The following is a 23,904-nucleotide window of genomic DNA, read 5'->3' as shown; positions in this document are numbered from 1 at the left end:
CACAACCCTGCATCCTTTCAGGAGACACAGGCTGATTTAAACTTTCAGTCCTCAGAGAATGGTGGGCCCAGTTACATTCCAGAGTGCTTCGCGGGATATTACAACATTAACATTGTGCCTTCATTGAAACATGCAGTGCTAGATTGCTTGGGACCATAGACAGGGTTGCTCCCCAGTGACCTCCTTTTCCCTTGAGTAGAAAACTGGAACACACCTGGGCATCAATGGTGGAGAACATGACAAAGCGCACTATAGAGCATTTGCTGGCAGGGACCCATGGGAATTGTAGTCCATGGACATCTGGAGGGCCGCAGTTTGACTACCCCTGCTATAGAGAATGATTGAGAATCCATGTAGTGATGGTGAGAATAGTCCAGAAGAAATATTTGTTTATTCCTGTTGCATCAAATGAATTGCATCCATCCAGCTAATATATATAAGGTAATCTGGCTTTTGACAACTTCAAGAATAGCATCCCAGAAACTAGCCGTAAGCGGTGATTAAATATCAAGCTAGGACTATAATTGGGCCATATAAAAATGCACGTGTAAAATATTGCTGCATTGTACTCTATTGTGCTGTTTAAATGCGGGGGAAGTAATGGGACAAACAGACTTGAGCTGTATGCAGATAGTCAAACTGCTTGATGAAAAACTGTTTCCCTGCTCCTGATTAAAGAGCAGGATCCAGCCAGTCTTTGAGTATCCCTAGTTTAGATGTTGCTGCCCTGGCTGGTCTGGTGATAGCAAGAAAGCCCTGCCAATCTTCTGCCTGTTTCCTGAATAGCCTGAGAGGGAACACATGTTGAGCAGCATAAACATGGAGTGGCTTAGGATGGGCTGATAGCCCTCTCCCTAAAGCAGGGGTAGTCAAACTGCAGCCCTCCAGATGTCCATGGACTACAATTCCCAGAAGCCCCTGCCAGCATCTCATAGCATTCGCTGGCAGGGGCTTCTGGGAATTGTAGTCCATGGACATCTGGAGGGCCGCAGTTTGACTACCCCTGCCCTAAAGGAACTGTTAGCCAGTGCCAGGAAGGGACAGAAAGTGATGTGATCTTCTACGGTGGCTGCACAATAGGTCCTTGTGGCTATTTTGATGTGGTAAGGCTGTGAAAGGTCAAAAGAGATTACAGAACCGGAGCCGGAAGGGGTGAGGATTGGCAGGTGCCTTTTGTTCCGCTTGTGGCTGCCGTGTGAAATTGGTATTCATGGCGATTCACCGTCTAGACACCTGGCCCTGCTGGAGGATTTGCTGAGCTCCTTAACTTGCACAGATGACATGCTCGCAATTACTGCCGCAAAGCCAGGATGCGACTGATGCCACTCAACGCCAGTCGGCCACATCCGTTTACGCAGCATCCTTTTTATTCCGCTGCAACTTGGTTCCTTTCTACGCCTCTGAAGGAAGAAAGGCCCTTGGAGTATGAATTCTTTTCCTGCTACTTATTCTTGTGCTACTTATTCTTGACCTACCTAGCACCTTCTTTTGTTCCCATCTGGTTCCCCTTTCCCAAGCATTGTCTTCTCTGACATGGGTGCCCTCTGGACCTCTGAGCTGTGATCTGAGACTGTTATGTTACTTCAGGTCACTCTTCGGCCCTGATTCTGAAGAGCCTTACAGGGCGCCTCTAAACAGAATTATACTTGAGTCTGTTCTCTTGGAAGGTCTGAGCTCATGAATTTATGACAGCGCCACTCTGTCTTCACAATCCATCTTCAGCCCTCTGGTGCTCTGCACTAATCTGGATCTCATTCCATATTTCAACATTTACAGAAGAATCTGGTTTTCTCCCTTTTTTTTTGCTATGGCTGCCAAATTTAGATGTTTTTTGGTCTCCTGAAAGGAACTTCCTATGTGCGCTTTAGAGAAAAGTCCACTTAACCAGCAGCTTTCCCTTTATGTCCCCCAAAGAGCGTTAAGGTAGGCGAACCAAAATCTGCTTAGGATCCGTGGTCCAAAGGAGGTGAGATTGGCTTCAACCAGGGCCAGGGCTTTCTCGGCCCCCAGACTAGTAGAATGTTCTGCCAAAAGAGATCAGGGCCCTGAGGGACCTTAAACAGTTCCACAGGGCCTGTAAGGGAGAGCCTTTTCACCAGGCCTCTTGTCGGGGCCTGGAGAGACGAGAAAGAAGTGTTGGTCTTACTGCTAGGAACTGAGGGCAGGCCACTCTGAGAACCCCACCCTGGTCAAAACTAGTGGGAGCATTGAGATGATTTTATTGACTGTTATATTATTATGGTGTTACCCAACCTAAGCTGCAAAGGAAGGGTGGGTTTATAAGAATAAAGATTTATGTTAGTTTTCACATTTCATAGATTTGCAGAAACTTTTCCAGATAATCAGGTTTGTTGGGGTTTGCCTGCAACATGCAGAAGATTCTTGGGGGTGGGTGGATCTGGAGTACACAGTTCCTCTACACTGTGGCTCTGTCCCTCTTGGGCCTTTTCAGTTCCCTGTGAAAACTGGGGCCTAATATTCCCATAGAACCCTCCTTCTGACTTGCTTGCTATGATGTTACGGAAGTCTGGCAGCCTGAGCTGTCCTGGAAGGTCCAACTTCAGTCTACTGAGATAGTCATAGAATGTTCACAAACACTCTTAAATGCTCAGTGATTAACCTAGCAGCAACCAGGCCCTAATTTCAAGGATATGGGAAGAGTTGCCCAGGGGCTAGGAAGACTGGGTTTCCCAAATGCCTTCTGCCTTTGTGTTGCCTCATGATGAAATTGGAATCACATTCAGAGGGAACCTCAGACATAACACTTGCGTCCGTTGGCTGAGAAGGTTTTTGGAGAAGTGGATTTAGAATGAGAATCTGGAAAGGAACACTTTGTGTAAGGTACAATACTATAACATTTATTGTATATAGCCAAAGCCATTACAAAGCACAATTAAAACAATAAAGTACAAATACAAATAAAACAATATTTCTCCAATATTGCATACATAAAATTGTAAACATGGGCTATTGAGTTACAATAAGAAAAAATGGTGTACAAAGTGGAGACTCCTGTAAAAATGCTTTGGCTCAGATCTTTCAGGTAGCTAAAGCGAAAAGGGTCGGCATCTGATAATAGGGTATGAGTTCGGTAATAACATGGCAAGGAATTTGCTCTTGGGTTCGGAGTATGGGGGACAAGCCAAAACATAGTGAGGCTGGTCCTCCATGGATGAATTTCCACATATACACAGGTGTTGAGCTGTGGGTATTTGGAGATATCATCCAAAGAGCATGGCTGATGGCATCATTTCAAACCGCAGAGATGTTAGGGCCATTCTAAGATTACATGTTGTTATGTTTACTAATATGATGCTCTAGTATGGTCTTTATTGTTTTATACCATGGGGCTGATTGTGATAGCAGAATTGAAGAGTGATCAATCAGTGAATCAGCTTTGAGCACCCAATCACGTACATCATAAATATTGGTTGATGTATGCAGTAGGTCATCTGCTATGGCATGGGCATGAACTTTGTGTAAGGTATAAATTATAACATTTCAGTATTTCCTTCACAGCGGTCTCCTGCGGGGTTCCCAAAGCTCCCAAAAATGGCATCGTCTTTGGAAAGGAGTACACAGTAAGCACCAAAGCTTTTTACCAGTGTAAACAGGGCTTCCACCTCCCGTCCCTGGAAGATTCCAGCGTGGAGTGCTTGCCGAATGGCCAGTGGAGTAATGGAAACAGCCCTCTCCCGTGTGTGGGTAAGTGACCTGGACCGGCTTGAATCCTGCTCCTTCCTAGGGGAAAGGTTTGGCATATTGGTTCAAATAAACAGCCCAGAGTAATTTAAGAGCTCCTCTGGATCAGACCAAAGTTGAGCCTGGGACAACCAGGCATCTCTAGGAAGCTGAGCACCTTTCCCTTTGATTACCCCCAGTGTCTGGAATGTAAAAGTAGATCAAAGACATCTAGAGTGAGGAAGAACAAAAGAGTGTCCCATGTGCTCTGGGAAATGTAGTTCCTTGCACCAGATGCTTCAGGAGCCTCTTGTCCAAAGCATCAGGGAGGGGAGCATCTGGCTCCCTGTCTGCCACTAACAGTAGTTTCCAAAGCAGCAGGCAGTTTGAAGAGCGGTGAAAGGAATGGGAGAAGAGGAGAGCGGATATCATCTCTGGCTCAGAGGCAACATGTAAGCCAGACACGAATCCAAAGAGCTATAATGGTCACCTTGGATTGATGCATTACAACCCACTGAAGCTGGGGCTCCAAGTGCGTGTGAACTTGAGTGGCATCTCTGTTCAGGGGGTGTTGCCCTTGACTACGGAGGTACCATTTTTAGCTATCAGAACTAATATAGGCATCTTCTTCCCTGCTGCATCAGCATCATACTCCCTCCAGAGGTACCAAGAATCTTTTCCGCATCACATCGCCTGGGTAGCACTGAGTGTAGCGTGAATACTGGCAGGCGAGGTCTGGACAGGCCTGGGTTTGAATCCTCGCTCAGGCAGGAATCAGATTGGATGCAAACTTTGGGCCAGACACTCTCTGTGAGCCTCTCCTGCCTCAGAGGGTTGCTGTGTAGGCGAAATGAGGAAATTGTTGGATATCTCCCCAAGCCCCTTGAAGAAGGGATCAAAGCATGGTAGATAAAATAGTCTGGGGTAGAGTTGATGTATCCTAACCATAGGAATTATTTGCTAATTCACTTATTTAAACTACGGAAAACTCAGTCCCAGCACCTGAAACCTTTACATTTCAGGGTGTATTTTAACTTTTCATTAGTGGGGATTTCTCAGCAGTCAGTGGCAGATTTTTGCCTTGCTCATAGGTTTCTCCAAGGTCATCTGGCTAGCTGCGCTCAGAAGCAGCACTGACTTGGGTAGGCCATTTGTTCAATGGAACACCCCAGTGGCCCTCAGATTGGGGTTGGGACCCCCCGAGTAGGTTGTGACTTTCTCTCGAGGAGGGATGAATCAAATAAGGTGAGCAGGGAGTAGAGATTTTGGGAGGGTGGATGGCCGATTGGGGTGTGCCCCAGCATAATGTGAAAAGTAGATGTGGAATATACTTGTTCAGTAATGCTATCTATAAACAATGAAAACAAAATCGATGATGCATAGCCTACCTGATTGGCCCCCCCAGGAGTCACTCGCCTCAGAGGACCAATCAGGTAAAATGTGCATTGGCCCTGACCACCCCCACCTTTTCCTCCGGCCCTTAGAGCAGTCTGGCACACTGGCGCTGCCCACATCAGGGCAGCATGCAGCGTTTCTGGGGCCTCCGACCGACAGTGGCCCTTGGAGTGGCCTCTGCACGCCGGCACTGCCCTGGTCAGTGCGCAGCATTTACAGCACCTCCGAGGGCTGTCAGGCCTTGGAACGGCCTGTGTATACTGGTGCCACTAGCGCCCGCTGTATTCGTAGATACTGTGGGCTTTCTTGCTAGTATATATGTATAAAGCTGTACATGTTGCCTGATGAGAGATTCTTGCCTTTTATGTTGGGGAGGGCAAACGAATCGCAGCCTTACTTTGCAAGAGAGTCTTGAAGAGCAGAGTCAGTTTGAAAGTGGGCCCATTTCCAAAAGCCGTAAGAAATCTTTGAGAACGTGACGCCATCCGCCTTGGCCTTACAAGTAACGTGTGTGTTTGTTTTCCGGTCTCCTTGTTTTGGCATTACCGGCGTCCAGCTGTGGGCTGCCCGGACGTCGGCAGCATTGCAGTGGAGCACGGCAGATGGCGACTGATCTACGAGACGCAGTATCAGTTCAATGCCCAGCTTATGTTGATCTGTGACCCCGGCTACTATTACATGGGGCATCGCGTCATCCAGTGCCAGGCCAATGGGAAGTGGAGCATCGGAGAGCCCATGCCGACCTGCAGAAGTAAGCTGGGCTCTGCAAAGAGGGGGAGTCCTTGGAGGTCCGTGTGCCTGGGAAGTAGAGACAATAACAAGATCTGGAACATTTGCCACTGCATGCTTGGTGGATCTGGGAAGCAAGAGCATGAAAGTAACTGCACTTTAACATTCGATGGAAGTACATGTCGCCTGCTGAGGTTAAAACAGTGCTCTGGTATCAAGTTCTCTCCCTTGTTTCCCCAAATTTAGACATATGTCCTTGTATCGTGCTTAGGTTTGAAATCTTCTCCCCCAGAATTTCATCCTGGATGTTAGGGTTGTGAATGTACCTGATCTGGTTTGCAGAATTATTTTCCTTCTTTTTTGGTTATAAATGCACAGGAATTCTCATGCATGTGTTTTAAATCACTGCACATCAAGGCAGTTCTCCAGTCACTCTTTCTTTGCATTTTTGCCATGTATATTGACCTATTTTTAAATATATATATATATGTGTGTCTCAATATGATGCAGGCAATCAGATATAAGTACAAGCTGACATCATTGGAATCAGGAAATGTTTTCTGGATCGCTCACGTGGGTGATTCTAGTCAGTTATGCAAGAGGCAAATTGTGGCTAGGCAGAATAATCTATCAGGTCCTTCTTCTGCAAGAGACCACCAACTTCAAAATTGTTGCAGAAAGTGTTTGCTAAAATCACCCTGCCTCCAGTTTCTATCAAACAGCTTTGAAAACATACCAGGGGCTTTAGTCTGTCACTTGTACACAAAGCTAACAAGAGCAGAAACTGTGACAGCTCTCTTGTAGTCCCTGACAAAACTGTTATTATTGTTATTATTTTTAAACTTGGCCTTCACACTAGATGTTAGAGGAGAGAACTCCTTCCGCTTGGTGTTTTTCTTCTTGCTCGGGCCTGAATCATGTCAGTTCTTCTGTTACAGCAAAGCTTCACAAGGATGGTGACTTTGGGATCTGTGCGTCAGGTTGCTTCTCTGCTTCCCCACCCACTAAACCTTCTAAGATGGTTTCATTATTCTTCCAGTCATCTCCTGTGGAGACCTGCCTGTTCCACCCAATGGAAACAAGATTGGGACCTTGACGGTTTATGGTGCTACCGCCATCTTCTCATGCAATACCGGTTACACGTTGGTGGGGTCGCGTGTGCGGGAGTGCATGGCCAATGGTCTTTGGAGCGGACTGGAAGTGAGATGCCTAGGTGGGTATTTTGCAGGCCAATCAAGTAGACTTGTTCGACAACCGCCTTCAGTCATATTTCTACAGCCTGCCCAAGTGGTACAACAGGAGCTCAGATCTGTAGACTAAGTAGTGAAAGCTTTAGTTGGTTAATCATTCGAGGCCAGCTTTTAACAAGTTGGAGATTCCTGTGAGTAAAGAGCCCATTTGGCTTATAAGGCCATTTTGGTTCTGGGTGTTTTCAACAGAATGTTACATTTTCCTTGGACCAAACAATGCTACCTTTCGTTTATTAAACTACAAGTTAATGTCTTGCCACTTTCTTTAGTTTCCTAGTCAGCTGGGGAAAGCCCTGAAAGATCTTAATAAATGGGATTACAAATAATGTGGAATCCCCTACTGAATCTGTGCTATCTTTTTTACCTGCCTCTGGGCTTTATGCTTTCATTTCTCTTATTTTTGCCTTTTCTTAAAACCCAAATCGGTCCCTGAGGTGACTTTTAAAACAACACAGATATTGATTAAAATATAATGTAAAAGTGTTCTGGGAGCGAGTTCTCAGGGAGGTTCAAACACTATGCTGGCTGCCACCTATTCTTTTTCTAGCCTCAATGATGGTATTTGGTAGCTGCAAAGAAGAAAGATATATATTTTTAAATAAGTAAATATTCTCATTAATGAAACAAGCACATACTTGAATAACCCTAATCAGGACTGTTTCTAAGGTGTAAATCTGCAGCAATACAGGGTGGATGGGTGGATGGGTGGATGGATGTACATGATAGTACTGGGTTTGGAAGCATTCATAGAATGTCAGTTTTAATTTTTATTTAAGCAAATATCTAGTCTAATGGGTACAAAAAAAAAGCTTGGTGGTGAATGGGCCATGCCTGCTAAAACTTTGAGAAACCAGAAGGATTTCTGAACAAAATTCCCAATAGCAGAAATTGGGGCTTTGAACACCACAGATTGTATCCTGGTGGTACCTGGATTTTGGCCACTGTATGATATGGAGTGTTGGACTGAATGGGCCTTTGACCTGATCCAATGTGGCTTCTTTCATGTTCTTACACCTGCGTCTCTACAGACCCTGCAAAGCCAAATAAATTATGTACCAAAGTAAAGAAACTGAACAATACAGTATGGAAATGAAGGGAAATGCGCACATTTGTTCAGTTTTATCGGAGAATGTTTGCAGATTACAGCAGCTGCCTAGGGTGTGAGATTTGGTCTGCCAAAGTACAGAATTTGAATTTTTGGAGGATGGTGTACACCCGAGCCTGTACTGAATTTAGATTTGTTAGCTATAGTATCTCCTGACCTGGATGCTCCAGATCTTATAAACCAAGCAGGGTCATCCCTGGTTAGTGCTTTGATGGGAGACCACCAAGGAAATGCAAGGTTGCTACGCAGGGGCAGGCAATAGTAAACTACCTCTGAACGCCTCTTGCTTTGAAAACTTGACGTGATCCCCATAAATTGGCTTTTCCCCACCACCAGACATAGGATCCCAAGGATATTATTCTATGCTGGAAAGTCCAACAGGCATGGCTGATGGGATTTTCTGGTTTGATCTGTCTCCAGCGGGTCACTGTGGTGAGCCGGGCCCCATTGTCAATGGACAGATCAATGGGGAGAACTTCAACTACCGGGGTAGCGTGGTCTACCAGTGCAATCCAGGCTTCCGACTCATCGGGATGTCCGTCCGGATCTGCCAGCAAGACCATCATTGGTCTGGAAAGACTCCTGTCTGTGTGCGTAAGTATGTTGCTGTCTTTATTAAAGAGGTGTGCTAGTTTTAGCAGGGCATGGCTGAGATGTTTAGTGCAGAAATGAGTTGAGACAAGAAGGTAATGTGTGTGGGGTGGGAGGAGATGTCCCATCTGAAGGGGACAGAAACACAGAGGCCAACTACATGCTTTGTTTTTTAGCATTTGGGCCTTTTTCTGCAGTCACACCGCACCTGGGCGGAAAGGCATTTCTAAAGCCCCTAGGAGACCAGTTGCATTCAGGGTGACAGTACAAGGGGAGGTCATTTTTGTGACCTTAAAAATGGGGAAGGGATTAATTTACCCTTCTTTGGCACTTGGGGGGAAATCACTTCCTCCTGGCCATTTTGGCTCAGGAAAACAACCAGAGGGGAAGCAAGAATCTTTCCTAACCCCATGTTGTTGTCCTGAGCCCAGTCGAGCCTCTTGGGGCTTTGAGAACACCATTCCCCACGGCTGCCGGGTGACTGCAGAGAAAAGCAAGTTGGGTTCGGACCCAGGACTTCTAAAACGGTAACATGCCGTTTGGCCCTTGAGCATATCCACATGGAATAACTCACTGGCTAGCACATCCCGGTCTGCGAGCAGCATCTCTGAAAACCAACAGCAGGTCATGCAAGATGTACATTACATATGATCACAAATGCAGCTAGGGTTCCCGCTCCTCTTTGCCTCCTTTTACCTTTTCGTGTCATTCCTAGTAGGACTGTAGAAAAGAAACCCCAGCAGCCTGACCTCCTCCGCACTGTTACACATTATTCAGTGGCTAACATGGCTGAATTCAGAGGCCTGCATAATATCTGTGCCAGTGTCTGAAAATAGCACTTTTTAAAGAGATGCTTGCAGCCTAAACTGGAGAGATGGCAGAGGGCTGGAAACTTTACTGACTCCAGACATAAAATGTCTCCAGATCTCTCTTTCTCTCTCTCTCGGTTCCCCCCCTGCAAAATATTTATTGTCCAAAATTCCACCTTTATTGTCCTTTCTTAGCCTGAGTGCATTCTCATGTCCAGATCTGTGCAACTTTCTGACATGCATGATGTAGTGGTGAGAGTGGGAACTGGGTACACCCAATTCCAAATTTCCCCTCTTCTGCGGAAGCTTGCTGGATGATGTTGGGCCTGTCACAAATACTGTTAGCCTCACCTCCTGCAAAGAGCGCTTGTCCTCCAGGAAGCTGAAAGACAGACAGATCTTTATTATGGTCATAGACCAGGAAGCTGAATTCTGAGGGCATTTCAGAAAATACTGTCTGGGACCTAAGCCAATGTTTAAGCTAGCTTGAGTCTTCATCGGCGAGAAAAATGGGGAATTAAGAAATGAAAAATAGATTCAGAGGATCTAACCCACCATGACTTGAAGAATAGTAAAAAATGCATGCAAGAGTATTTGCAGGAGTTGGACATCAGTGCATGTATGAGAATGTCTGGTACTGTGTGGGACAAGTTGTCTGCTAGCGTCATATTGGAGTGAGCCCTACCTCTGTCCTACCACTTCACGGAACAAAGTCTACCTATTTGTTGCCTTTTATGCACAACTTTGAAGCTTTCCTTCAGCCCCAAGGGCCTTCCTCCAGATTAAGGAAGGGCTAGAGGAAGGATATTTGAGCCAGAGGATGCCTCCTCAGTGTATATGTGGGGGATCCACACACCTCTCCCAAGCTTTAGGCTGTAAAAGGCCTTGGCCCACAACTGCTGTTGAGATTCTTGAACTGAAAATGCAAGGGGCTGGATCTTGGACCTTTGATGTGCACAGTGGTGCTCTGCCCACTGAGTCACGACCCTTCCAGTGTCAATCGGTGGGGATATCAATGTATTCTACTCTGTGGGTCAGATGTTCTTCCGTGTTTGCTGAAGGTGGTAACATCTTGGCTTTCTCACTGCAGCTATAACCTGCGGTCATCCAGGCAACCCAGTGAATGGCCTGACGCAGGGCAACCAGTACAACCTGAATGACGTGGCCAAGTTTGTATGCAACATTGGGTACCACCTGGAAGGGGCATCCAAGTCCCAGTGCCTGGCAAATGGCCAGTGGAGCAATGCCTTGCCCATCTGTCGCAGTAAGTTGTCCTCTCTGCCCCTTTTTTGTGCTACATGACACCTGAACAACGCAGGCATTTTGGCAGCCCCACCTTCTCAGTCTTGCAGTCTGGAATAGCCCACCTCCTCCTCCCTATCCGTTGCAGTGAAGGGACATGGATCACTCCCAGTTCTCTTCTGTTGCAAAGAAAGGGTAAGGCAGCCTGCAGGCAAGAAAATTGAAATAATAATGCCAAGGAGGGAGACACTTCAGCTTAAGTGTGGTGCAGAAGCTGGGAGAGAAATGCCACCTCTCCCTTTCAGCCACAGATTTGCTGGTGATTCAAACGAAGGATCAATCAGGAGAAAACAGATACGGCCTCTCCATAAATGCATATTAATGGTGTTGTTAAAAAAAAACGACTTGTTATGCACTGGCAGAAATCAAGAGTCACTCAGAAGAGGAAAGAGGGTCTCTTCTAGCATCCTGTTGTGGCGCACATGCCAGCTTCATATGATCAGGGCGCACTGTGCATCAGCTATGCTGCAGCTTCTAGGTGGTGCTCCCTATGTGTGCCGTTAGCCAGCCATCACCATATGAAAAGGCACCAGGTCTCTTTGGCCGTTGCTCTCCTTCTTAGCCATAGCTCTCAATTCGCTAGGACTAATTCTGTTGATAGACTTTATTGGTGTTCTGTCGAAGTTGGGATTTTCACTAAATATTTTTATAATCAGCCTTCAGGAAGGTCCTTGATCAGCAGGTGGGATAACAAAAAAATAAGCAAATGCAAGGCAAGAATAAATTAAATGCATCTTGTGCATAGATGGTGGCTTCTGAGGAGATCCTTCATGCCTCCAGGGATGTCTAGTTGCTCTTAGCATCATTTTTCAAATTCACTTCTCAAATTCCCTTCTTTCTGCCCACCTCCACCTCTGGCACTGCCCCCCCTCCCTGTCCCTCTCGTATCATCTTCCTTCCACACCTCTGACTGATACCCCCCCACACACACACACTTCTCATGTCAACACGTTGCTTTTAAGTCAAGATGAAATGGGGCCTCAACCCTGGTATTGACTCCGCCACACCCACACTAGTGTTCTGAACTGTTTGCTGAGGGTCCCCCCAACATTTTTGAGCCTGTGGGCACCTCTGGAATTTTGACACGGGGTGGAAGGTGAACCGTGGAACGGCTGCCGCGGGAGGCAGAATCAACCACAAAATGTCAGGGATCGAAGTTACGCAGTGTTCCGATAGCAACTTTATAATAAGAGCTCTGCTTAACTTGGCGGGCTTGTTAGAATGAGCTAACTGGGTAAAAATATTTTCTTGCTTGAAAAGACAGATCAGGCACCCAGTGGCGATCCCTGTGCTGGGGCGGCATCTGCTGCCAGAGTAATTTTTTTTTAATCTGCAAAGCCAATCAGAAGCCCTCCTGGGCAAAACCCCCATCTGACCACACCCATTTCCTCAAAAGCTTGGTGAGTGCCGGGAAAGGTGTCAGCGGCCACCAATGGCACCCATGGGGTACATATTGGGGACCCCTGCTATACATCCTTGCAGAAGTGGACCCCCTCTACTTAACTGAACAATTTATTTAGCACAACAAAATCAGAGTCCAGTAGCAACTTTAAGACCAACAAAGATTTATTCAAGGCGTGAGCTTTCCAGTGCAAGCACTCTTCCTCAGACTGCTTGCACTCGAAAGTTCACGCCTTGAATAAATCTTTGTTGGTCTTAAAGGTGCTACTGGACTCTGATTTTATTGTGCTACTTCAGACCAACACGGCTACTCATTTGAATCTAATTTATTCAGCATTATGATAGCATCCACACAGCACTGAACATTGCATTGTTGTTGTGCTGCAACAGTCATCTGCAACTGGATGGGTTTGTATGTGCAGAGGATCTAGTCGCAAAAGTATTACAGCAACATAACACTGGATGCACCCAATAGTGGAACACAAGCTGAGCATCTATTGGAAAGGAATGGATTTCCTTTGTAGCACCCTCTGTGTGGGGGGTTTGTTCTTCTTATTATTATTTTTCTGTCATTTGCTTGCAGTTGTAAACTGTACAGACCCTGGGCACCTGGAAAACAGCATCCGACAAGTACAGCCAAGCGGGCCTCACAGATACAGCTTTGGAACAACGGTCTCCTATCTGTGCAACCATGGATATTACTTGCTGGGTACCCATGTCCTTACCTGTCAGGGGGACAGCACTTGGGACCGGCCCCTCCCACAGTGTCTTTGTAAGTCCTTCAGTTTCCTTTGGAGGCTCATTTTTCCCAGCACAGATGTGGTTTTGCAAAAAAACAAAACAAAAATAAATCAAATGACCCTGTCCCAGTTCCTTTTCAGATTATTTGCATACAAATGATGTCATTGTAAGTGGAGTCATGCCCTCCTGAGTCCTTTCAAGACAATGAGCCTTGAAGGGTGTAATTTGTTTTAGGATTGCACCGAAGTATACCCAACTCCAATGCTATACTCAGAGAGAAGCCCTCCAAGCAAATTGGAAGCTTGCTCTGTCGGACGGCTCAACTCTGCTGAGCCACCCTGAGCACAATAAAGCAGCCCAAACTTGTTAAAATTATATCCCTTTTTTAAAAAAAAATCATTAATCTTGAATCCTTATCAGTGAGACTCTTCTTAAAATCACTCAGTTTGATTAGTTTAAGACTGAAAACAAGCTGTGATGAAACTGCTCCAGAGATACAGTAATACTAGGTTTAATCTCAGTGAGATAATACTTTTAAAAAAAACAGTAGGTTTATTTTAGGTTTAACTTGTTAGCTTATTCAGCTTCGTTTGGCAGAGATCTGCTTCGACCCAAAGGAATTCTGTACTTTGATTATACTTTGGCTCCAGCCGGCTATTCTGCTGGTTCCTAGATGCAACACATATCCATTACAGTTACAAAAGCCTGGCCTTGTATTACATGCATGAGAAAATAACTTGGTAAAACAGAGAGTTCTACCGGAGACAGGCAGAAAAAGCCAGAGGGGATTGTAGGGCCGCTGCCCAACTTTCCCATCCATCTGCTGTTAATCAACCATGCCTTTCTCTCTAGATGTCCCTGGGCCTTGTGCTCCCAGTCCCCAGGGACATTCAACCAGCAAAGCAGAGAGACCAGATGAGCAGAAATAATAAACAAGGGGACAGACCAGCCTTCTTCAACTTTTGTACTGTTGAGAAACCCCTGAAACATTTTTCAGGCTTTGAGAAACTCCAGAAGTGGCACAATCGTGCATAATATGGTTGGGAAGCTTAACTGCGTACACGCCTACCTGGGATCCCTCTGCTTTCCACCCCCTCGAGGCCCACCACTGACCATTTTGGAAAGGGTGTAGATGGGTCAACATGACCACATATGGCCATATCATCTGATAAATGTTTAACAATTTTTTTAAAAAAAATGCATAAAATTAATTAACTCCCACCCATTCAACAAATCCTTCCAGGGCTGTCAAGAAACCCCAGGGTTTCACAAAACCCTGGTTGAGAAAGCCTCAGATAGACAGAATAAGGAAGTGGTGGTGGGGGGGAGAGGAAACCTCCTGCCTTCCTGTGTTCCCAAAGCCCCACTGCCAATTTTCTTGTCTCCAAGGGAGCTTCCAAACTCTTCACCCTGTTAATCTTCACCCTCAGGGCCAGGCTGCTTATCATGTGCAACATGTAGCCATGTGCCCAAGTGAAGAATGCATGAGGTATTTATGTGGCACTGCCAAGGACTCCCAAAGTTGTGTTTCCCGCCTACCGAAACCAGCCCAGGCACCAGCTGCAGGCAAACCTCAGCATCACCGGAGTGAGGTCTGACCAGTGTTTATGGGGAAAGGAAAACATATATTAAAGCTCCATAAGGGAAACAGTGAGTGTGATCGTGATGGAAAGGGGGTAGACACAGACTAGAACACTTAACCAACAGCACTGGAAGGCTGCCTAGGATGGACTCTGGTGACACCAGCCATTTGCCAATAAAAATTGTTTAAATTACACCTTTCACCTTACTGCGCAAGGGAATCGAAACAGATTTTGTGTTGCTGTACTAATTAATCTGAGCTGTTCCAAAGTGTCACTCTTCTTCAGAACATTTTTTTTTGTTGCATTTTGTTCCTCTTCCTCCTCCCTTCACGGTAAGCAACCCTGAAAAGACACACACTCAGTTTTACCCACCCAGCACCTTTCTCCTGTGTTACCAGCATGCCACCTTGCCACAGTGTACAAATCACGGGAAATTGACAAGTGAATCCCACGTGGATGTTTGTGCAAATGGGAAAGAAAGACCAGGGCGAGCCCAAGACTGCTGCTTTTCAGTCTAAAGCAGTCCTTTCGGACAACTCTCCCAAACATTCAGGGCAACTCTGAACACCATTTTCTGGGAACAAGCCCCATTAAGTATGCGCAGATGTGAGTAGGATTCTGAGCAAAACCTCATTAGGGTTGCAGTCTTTGACTATCTTACCTACATCTCCCAAATTTCGAGGCAGATTTGGAGGTTCCTGTATGAGCAAAAATATCTGAGGGGTTTAAAGGAAGGTGAAAAGATTTCTGTGCCGCTTTGATGTTTTTCAGGACTGTCATTCATTTATATCTAGGTTCCAGAGAAGACAGTCTTGAAGGTTGATAACCAAGTTGTGACATGGCTGTTTCTTCTGCCTTCAGAAGAAGAAAATATCCTATTAGTGCTGGGCCCATTCCGCACACATAGGATAATGCATTTTTAATGTGCTTTGGCAGCTGGATTTTCCTGTGCAGAACAGGAAAAACTACTTCTAAAGTGCATTGAAAGTGCATTATCTATCGTGTGCAAAATAGGCCCTGGAGTTACTGGAAAAGTTCTCCATGTTGCAGGCAAATATGGGAATACCTGAAACGCAATTTACCCATTTTGACATTTCAAGGCAAATTCAGATGCTAATTGGGGGAGGGGGGAGTAATCACTGGGAATTTTTAAGGGAAGGGTGTTAATCAAGTGAGGCATCATTTCTCATGGGAGTTCTATCTCGATCATGGATACTACATAGGGAAAACATTGCTCTGGTAATTCACCAGAACTTCCTTGAGCATAGTTCAGAAGCAAGGAGGTCAGAGATGCAAAATCCTTTCCCTCCTGGCAGTGAATTCAAAACAAACTTCATCTATTAATAATAATAATAATAATAATAATAATAATAATAATAATAATAATCTGATTTATAGATGACCCTCTCCAATTAAGCTTGGATTGGTGTACAGCAGTCTTAATACAAAATTCTGATAAAAACAGGAAAAATAATTATTATGTATCTGATATATTTATTTATTTGATCTATTCTTTATCCCAACAGCCCCAAGATTTTACTTAAATAAACTGTGGAAGCCTGAAACCTGTCTGCACACATAGGATAATGCACTGTCAATGTGCTTTGGCAGCTGGATTTTCCTGTGCAGAACAGGAAAATCTACTCCTAGAGTGCATTGAAAGTGCATTATCTATTGTGTGTAGACAGGGGTGTGGGAGCTACCCAGTTTTCCATATATGTGACTGTTTGTCTGAAGAGCAGAAGTTTTAGGTGTGCATTTAAACATGATCCTCTGGAAACATACTTATCTGATGCCTTGATGTCATGTCTAGGAGTCCTGGAATATTTGAGAGAAGCAGGGAAAGAGGAAGGCCCCATGGCCTGAATGGAATGTTGCCCCGTATGTCCACAAGAAGGTATCAAGTCCAATCAGCTAGGAATTTCAGAGGAAGAAACACTCCCACAGAATCACTATGAATGAAAATATCAGGCCTCTCTAACCTCGTGGCGTCCCTGAACAGAAGTCTGTGGGTGACCGTAGCATTTGTGACATGTGTTTCAGTTGTATTTTTAAAATGGCCTGTAATGCAAGAGCCAGAGAAAGAAACCAGGGAACAAATCTTGTAATCATATTGGATATATAGATGCTCAGGCTGTAATGGAGAGACAAAAAGTCTAGATATGCTATGCAGGCCCCTGCTCTTTCATGTACAGCCTTCACATCTTCAGTGTGGGAATAATAATGCCTACCTTTCTGAGGTGTCTGCAGTTCTTCAAAGTGTTTATTTTAGGAATGATCTAGCTGTATAAGTGATAATAATTATTATTAACAAGGCTTAGGCAAGAGAGAGAGAGGAAGAGCCCTGTGGGATGTCCGATGTGCTATCTTTTGATGGATGATTCGTCCCAGAGTACAAGTACGATTTAGTCACATGGTCAGTATCTATGTGTCTTTGTGATCTTGCTTCTTGGTACTTGGGGAAATAGTTCTTTCTAGAAAAGAGCCCTGGATTTCAGAGGACACTTCTGAGCAATCAATCCTCTCATATCTTTGATGCAACGTAAAGCTAGATCTCAAAAAGTTGCTCTTAAAAAATCAAACTGGGAAAGAAATCTTAACTTTCGAATCCAGGTTTGAAGATGTTGGCCAAGTTTTACAGAAGGGGAAATGATGCTTCTATTTTTTAGGGAGCCGAATTGGTAAAGGTTACTAAGGTGGGTTTGCCAAAGTAACAGCTGCCTTCGTAGACAGACAGATGTCACTTCTGCTTACTCTGCTCCCTGCATATGTGGACACAATTGATAAGAATGGCAAACAGGACGACAAAAAAGTGGTGTTCTCTTGCAGCTGTCGAACACAAGCATAGCAATCATAGAATCATAGAGTTGAAAGGGGCCATACAGGCCATTTAGTCCAATCCCCTTCTCAATGCAGGATCAGCCTCAAGCATCCAGGATAAGTATCTGTCCAGCTGCTGCTTGAAGTGAGGGGAAGCTCATCACTTCCTTAGGCAGCCAATTCCACTGCTGAACTACTCTAATTGGAAAAAAAAATCCATGATATCTAGCCAGCACTGTTCTACACATAGTTGAAACCCATTATGGTGGGTCCTATCCTCTGTTGTCAACAGGAACCGCTTCCTGCTCTCCTCCAAATGACAACCTTTCAAATACTTAAAGAGAGCCATCATGTCCCCTCTCCACTTACGCTTCTCCAGGTTGAACTTTCCCAAGTCCTTCAGTCTTTCCTCATCAGGCTTGGTCCCCAGATCATCTTCATCAATCTCCTCTGCACCTTCCAATTATGTCCACATTCTTTTTGAAGTGAGGCCTCCAGAACTGATAATCCCGTTGAAAAGTGCAGATGCCTAAAAACTTCTGATGTCAAACTGTTCAGAGAGGATCAGTTAAAATGATGACCCAGCTGCAGTATGGCAATTCTGATTTTTCCACTTAAACCTGTGTGGAAGAAATCCTGCACTGTCACTTAGATTTTTAAGGATCAAAGGCAACATGAAGTACTTCTCAAATAAAACCACACTGGAAAAAAGTAGTTCATGAATTTTCTACAGGGCAAATGACGGCACTGAATTTTACAGCATGAGGAAGAAAAAAGCCTTCTTAGATGGCCTGCACAACCATTCCAGAAGAAATAATTTGAGATTTCAGAGATTTGCTGGAGGAATAGCACGTCCATAATTATCTTGCCAGGTGGTCATGTGATAAATTGTTCATTCAGATTGGGCTTCCTACTGGCCACAGCCAGTGCTCTCCTTTAATTCAGTCTTTGCCCAAATATTTTGTTCAGTGTTATCTCAATGACAACTACCATAATTCTTGTGAGAAGACAGAAGAACGAAAAGAAGCATTAAAATATTTTGGAGGGTTTTCTTACTCTCATTGATCCTTTTCAAAGATCAAGTGACCCACAAGCCAATCACTATACTTTGCAGTGGCAAGAAATATGCCTGACCACCATCACTGTACAACAGTTTCTGGTCAAAGTAAAGAGTACCAACTTGATCATGAACCTAGTGTAGCTGGCACCCACCAAGACTAGCCTGTTTGGTAGAAAAGTGGATCAGGGTTCTTCCATAAGCATGGGACTCAACTGTTTCAGTGGAGGATTTATTGTCAAAAACAGATACTTCTCTATGTTGACTGCCTTTCCCTCAAAGCACAAAATTGCATGGACCTGAGAACAGTCAACCTGGCCTAATTTCAGATCACTTTACGCATCAGGTATCATGGTTTAAGAGATCAATAATGTGGTTTCAGCCAACCTCTCTGTAAGCAGTGTGTTTATTCCTCAGCATTCTCCAAAGACATCCATGAAACAGGACTATGGACAGAGAGGAATGTGGGTGTTCTTCAGATAGATTCTGGTGCATGGAACTGGATATCTCCCAAGTGCTGGAGACATAGAATTGACAATGAGGCAGAGTGCACATTCTAGCAGACATTTGGAATTTCCAGAAGTGGACACCTTTGCCTCACCCTCTAATAATCAGGCCAGGCATAAGGTTCAAACAAAACGAGATCTGTAACTTGGATTAATATCTTTCTAGCAAACTGCAGCTACATAGTACTCTGATTCAGATCAGTTCTAAGAAGGGAGACACATGTTTAATTCTTCCAACCCTGCAGGAGTTTGCATATCAACCTTTTACGCATATACTTCGAGCAGCGCTGGGAGGGCCAAAAGACAGATGGACACCTTTTGAAGGTGATCACTTTTGACAGAAAAAACAATGTAAGAGTAGGAGGATTCGATCACTGGTCCCCTTCTCTCTGCATAGTCAAAATCTCAATTAGATCTGCATGCAGATCCAATTTATTGTTTTAAAAGTTGAAAAGATATGGTTATGATTTGGTTTGAAGCAGAGATGTTGAGAAACAATGGGGATAGATTCAACATTTGGAAGTCTAAGGCAAGGGTAGTCAACCTGCGGTCCTCCAGATGTTCATGGACTACAATTCCCATGAGCCCCTGCCAGCATTTGCTGGCAGGGGCTCATGGGAATTGTAGTCCATGAACATCTGGAGGACCACAGGTTGACTACCCCTGGTCTAAGGGTTTGAGAAAGCTGATTGATTCTGATTCAGGATGGATCTGCTTTAGTCTCTCCTAGTGGCTCAGTGGAAGGGCATCTGCTTTGCTTGCAGAAGGTTCCAGGTTCAATCCCCAGCATCCCCAATTTAAAAGAACCAGGTAGTGAGTGGTGTGAAAACCAAGTCCTATGAAGAAAGGCTGAGAGATATGAGAATGTTCCGCCTGAAGAAGAGAAGATTGATTGGGGACGTGATTGCTCTCTTTAAGTATTTGAAATATTGTCAGAGAAGCGCAGGGAGCAATTCCTATTGGCAGCAGAGGATAGACTCACAGTGATGGGTTTAAACTATGTGTAGAATGGTACTGGCTAGAAATGGGGGGGGTGTTCACTAACTGAGTAGTTCAGCAGTGGAATCAGATGCCTAAAGAAGTGGTGTGCTCTCCCTCAATGGCAGCCTTTAAGCAGTGGCTGAACAGATACTTCTCATGGATGCTTTAGGCAGATCTTACATTGATCTGGGGGATAGACTAGATGGCCTGTATGGCCCCTTCCAACTCTATGGTTCTTTGAAAGACCTCCAACTAAGACCATGGGGAGCTTCTGCCAGTCTAAGCAGACAAGGCTATCCTTGATGGCCTGAGTCAGTATGAGGCAGCTCCTTGTGTGTCTGTTTATGGGCACTTTCACACATGCTAAATAATGCAGCTTCAATCCACTTTGGCCACTGTCTGCAAGTGGATTTTGCCATTTCACACAATAAAATCCATTTGCAGAGCACATTGAACGTGGATTAAAGTATGTTATTTAGTATGTATGAAAGCGCCCATGTGTGACTGTCCTCCAAGCACCAGGTGGAGAAACAGGGTTTTCCCTTTCCCTTGAAATGTCCTGTTTTCCTTGCCAATTGGCCAGCCATCCGTCTCATTCAGGGAGGTGATGAGATGGAGCAACATGGAAACATCCATCCTAATCTCTTACTCATCCTTCTCACATACGTGTTTGCTCGGTTACCTTGGAGAATATTTTGGGACCCTTGTTGCTTCTCGGGTATGGTCTAGGTATTTGAACTGTCCCCTATCCCAGAAGAAACCTTTTAAAATTATTATGATTATATTTCAATCTATTACCTACCACTCCCAAATGGCTCATGGCAGGTTACATCAGTCTGAATAAAGCCCCCAATAAACCCCATTAAGTCCTCAGACATAAAAACATCACAATTCAATTAGAAGACTGTTCTAGACTTTGGCTAAAAGGAGGGGCATTTGCAGAGAATGTCTAGTATCCCTTAACAAGAACTTCACAGGTAAAAGCCAAATTCCTGTTTCTACCTCTTTGGCTCCAGCAGTGTGTTGAAGAAGTGGGGCTGTTATCGATCTAACCTTTGCGGGAAGGGGGACCGAGAGTTCCTGCTTCTGAGTTACAGCGGTTTCCAGTAAAAGGCTTGCTAAAATCGGTGCATTGTAAGTGGAATCTGGCCCACCAGGAATTGTTAATCTTTAAGAACGCTGTCGCTGTTTTTAGCTTAGGTGTACATTCCTGGAGGATCCGTTATTAAATTATTTGCCACGGTGCTTCAGAGGACCTCTCTGGAAATTCTGGCACAGTGCCACTCGCTGCTCAATGCCAAGATCATTTTAAAAAATGTATATGCAAAAACAGTTGTTCAATCAGCTCTTTGTTATAACAGCATGCATTTTGAATGTGCCATTCTGTTGTCAATGGAAACATTTTTTGTAAGACAGAGAGGTTTTATTTATTTACTTTTAATTTAGTATTCGTTTTATGTACCGCCCCACGCCACAGGCAGGCTCAGGACAGTTCACAACATAACACATAAAATCACAGTTAAAATAGAGTTAGAACAATTCAGCGCTCCATTGTATTTACGAACGATTCTGCTGGTCTGCTTCTGAGATGGTTTCATGAACGGTATGGGTGTTCTCGTTTGGTAGAATAATGGAGATGAATGGAGGGAGGCCCATAGGTTTTATTGGCAACTTGTTCATTCTGGCCATTTTGCAGGCCCTGCAGAACTTGGATAGTTCTGCCAGGGCCCAGGTCTCATCCAGCAGCTCATTCCACCAGGGCCAGGGCCAAAAAGACCCTGGCCCTGATTGAGGCCAGACGCAATTCTTTGAGGCTGAGGACCACCAACATGTCATTATTGGATGATCTTAAGGTTCTATCAGGGCTCTCGCAGTGAAGGGAAAGGTGTTTGTAAGCCCATTTTGGGATGCCTTCGGGTCACCAAAAGTGGGGTATAAAAAATAACTCTTCTTGTTGTTTAAACCATGCAGAGCAAGTCTAAGAGCAAAGTCAGGACTGTCAGAAATCCTCCCGGGATGTAAGTTTTCCCAGGCTGTTTTTCAAGCTGCAGATGTGCCAGATGTTTGAATATTTCTCTGTATAATTGCAGCATGTCAAAGTAGGGTTGTCAAACGCTTGCTGAGGGCAGGAGATATCTTGCCTCCAGCAACCATTGCCCATTGGCACTCCAGCAACTTGCGAGGGGAAGGGGAAATTTATCACCATCCCCGAAAGCACGACATCCCAGATGGGAAAAAAACTGGAACTGAAATCTGGCCTCTCTAGGAAGCACCTAGAGAATCACCAGAAACTGTTGCTTTACCATAGAATGTTTGACAATCCCTATAGAGCAGGGGTGAGCCTCTTGTGGCGCAGAGTGGTAAGGCAGCTGTCTGAAAGCTTTGCCCATAAGGTTGGGAGTTCAATCCCAGCAGCCGGCTCAAGGTTGACTCAGCCTTCCATCCTTCCGAGGTCGGTAAAATGAGTACCCAGCTTGCTGGGGGGTAAACGGTGATGACTGGGGAAGGCACTGGCAAACCACCCCGTATTGAGTCTGCCATGAAAACGCTAGAGGGCGTCACCCCAAGGGTCAGACATGACTCGGTGCTTGCACAGGGGATACCTTTACCTTTACCTTTATAGAGCAGGGGTAGTCAAACTGTGGCCCTCCAGATGTCCATGGACTACAATTCCCAGAAGCCCCTGGGAATTGTAGTCCATGTACATCTGGAGGGCCGCAGTTTGACTACCCCTGCTATAGAGATTTGACATCACTACCAGCACCCCACCATGTCTGTCCCCTGAGACTCCCACCAGGTAATCCTATGTCAGGGAAACAGTTCTAGGTTAATCTTTCCTCTGACATGGTGGTTTCTTACTTTTAGGGAGGATTTTATGCAAAGCATTTCAGGTATTCCCCCATGTGACTTACCAACAAGTACAGAAGATGGATTTTTTTTGCTCATATCTAGGAAAGACAAATCGTGACCCTGCTTTCTTTAACATGGGCAGTCGGTGTAAGTTGATACATTCAATGGAGTTTGGTCCTTGAAAGTAGTCCAGTGAGTAGCCAAATGTAAATCTGCTTTGAGGTTTGCCTTGATTTCAAACCAGCGAGGGAAAGTTTCCTGGGACCATTTGCAGCAGCACCTAGAGCCCAGGGATCCCCAGCAAGGGTTCTGGGTCAATGTGGGGTTATGTGAGACCTCCCCAGAGGTTACACAGCCTTTGCCAGAAGTTCCGATTGCTGCTGACATCACGCAGACATCACTGAAGTCCATTTTCCCTGTTGCTCTCCAGCTTTCTTTCTCCATAATGAAAAAATGGTCAATGACCAATTGATTGACTGGCTGGCTCCCGCATTTTATTTCTGTGCCCACTTCTCTAAAGGGATATGTTATTTTCGAAGCCTGAAAATTTCAGAAGGCTGAAAAATGGTGATCTAGAGCAGTGGTCCCCAACCTTTTTATCACCGGGGACCACTCAACGCTGGGGACCACTCAATGCCTTTTAATGAGGCCCGGTTCGGGGGGGGGGGTAGTTTACTCCTCTGCTCTCAACCACTGCGCTAGCGCTCTCTGATCGCTATGGTAATGTTTAAACATCCCTTCAGAATAAGATACAGACACGCCACAACAATGAACATAAGGAGAATGACAAATCAATGGGAACCCTGAGCTTGTATCTCTGCAACGAAATAGTCCCATCTGGGAGTGATGGGAGACAGTGACACCCGAAGTGTGTTGTAAAGGGCGGGGGGGATGAAGTAAAGGGTCGGGGGGAGGGGGAGAGAAGGCGTCCTTCGGGGCCCACCTCCAATTAGTCGAAGGACCACATGTAGAGGCAAATCTAGAGGCAAAGATGCCAAAATCCTCTGAGAAAATTCAACTTGGGTTGATTTCAGTGCATTAGAAAAGTTTTTTTGAATTGACCCCAACATTATTACTTGGGCTGGAGGGGAGGAGCAGTACAG

At 45.1% G+C, this 23,904-nt stretch overlaps 1 protein-coding gene across 2 annotated transcripts in view; it reads left to right on the top strand.

The window, feature by feature from the left end:
• The window catches only part of CSMD2 (CUB and Sushi multiple domains 2), a 644,506-nt gene that overhangs the window by 576,781 nt on the left and 43,821 nt on the right, over positions 1–23,904 (top strand). For both annotated transcript variants that reach the window (XM_077337490.1, XM_077337489.1), the window contains 6 exons: positions 3,520–3,705; positions 5,633–5,827; positions 6,845–7,018; positions 8,581–8,754; positions 10,651–10,824; positions 12,847–13,035. In XM_077337490.1, the coding sequence (XP_077193605.1) occupies positions 3,520–3,705; positions 5,633–5,827; positions 6,845–7,018; positions 8,581–8,754; positions 10,651–10,824; positions 12,847–13,035 (1,092 nt within the window). The remainder of the gene's footprint in view (positions 1–3,519; positions 3,706–5,632; positions 5,828–6,844; positions 7,019–8,580; positions 8,755–10,650; positions 10,825–12,846; positions 13,036–23,904) is intronic.

Source organism: Paroedura picta, chromosome 5 (assembly GCF_049243985.1).
Source record: "Paroedura picta isolate Pp20150507F chromosome 5, Ppicta_v3.0, whole genome shotgun sequence".
NCBI lineage: Eukaryota > Metazoa > Chordata > Lepidosauria > Squamata > Gekkonidae > Paroedura > Paroedura picta.
This window is presented reverse-complemented; position numbering and strand designations above follow the sequence as displayed.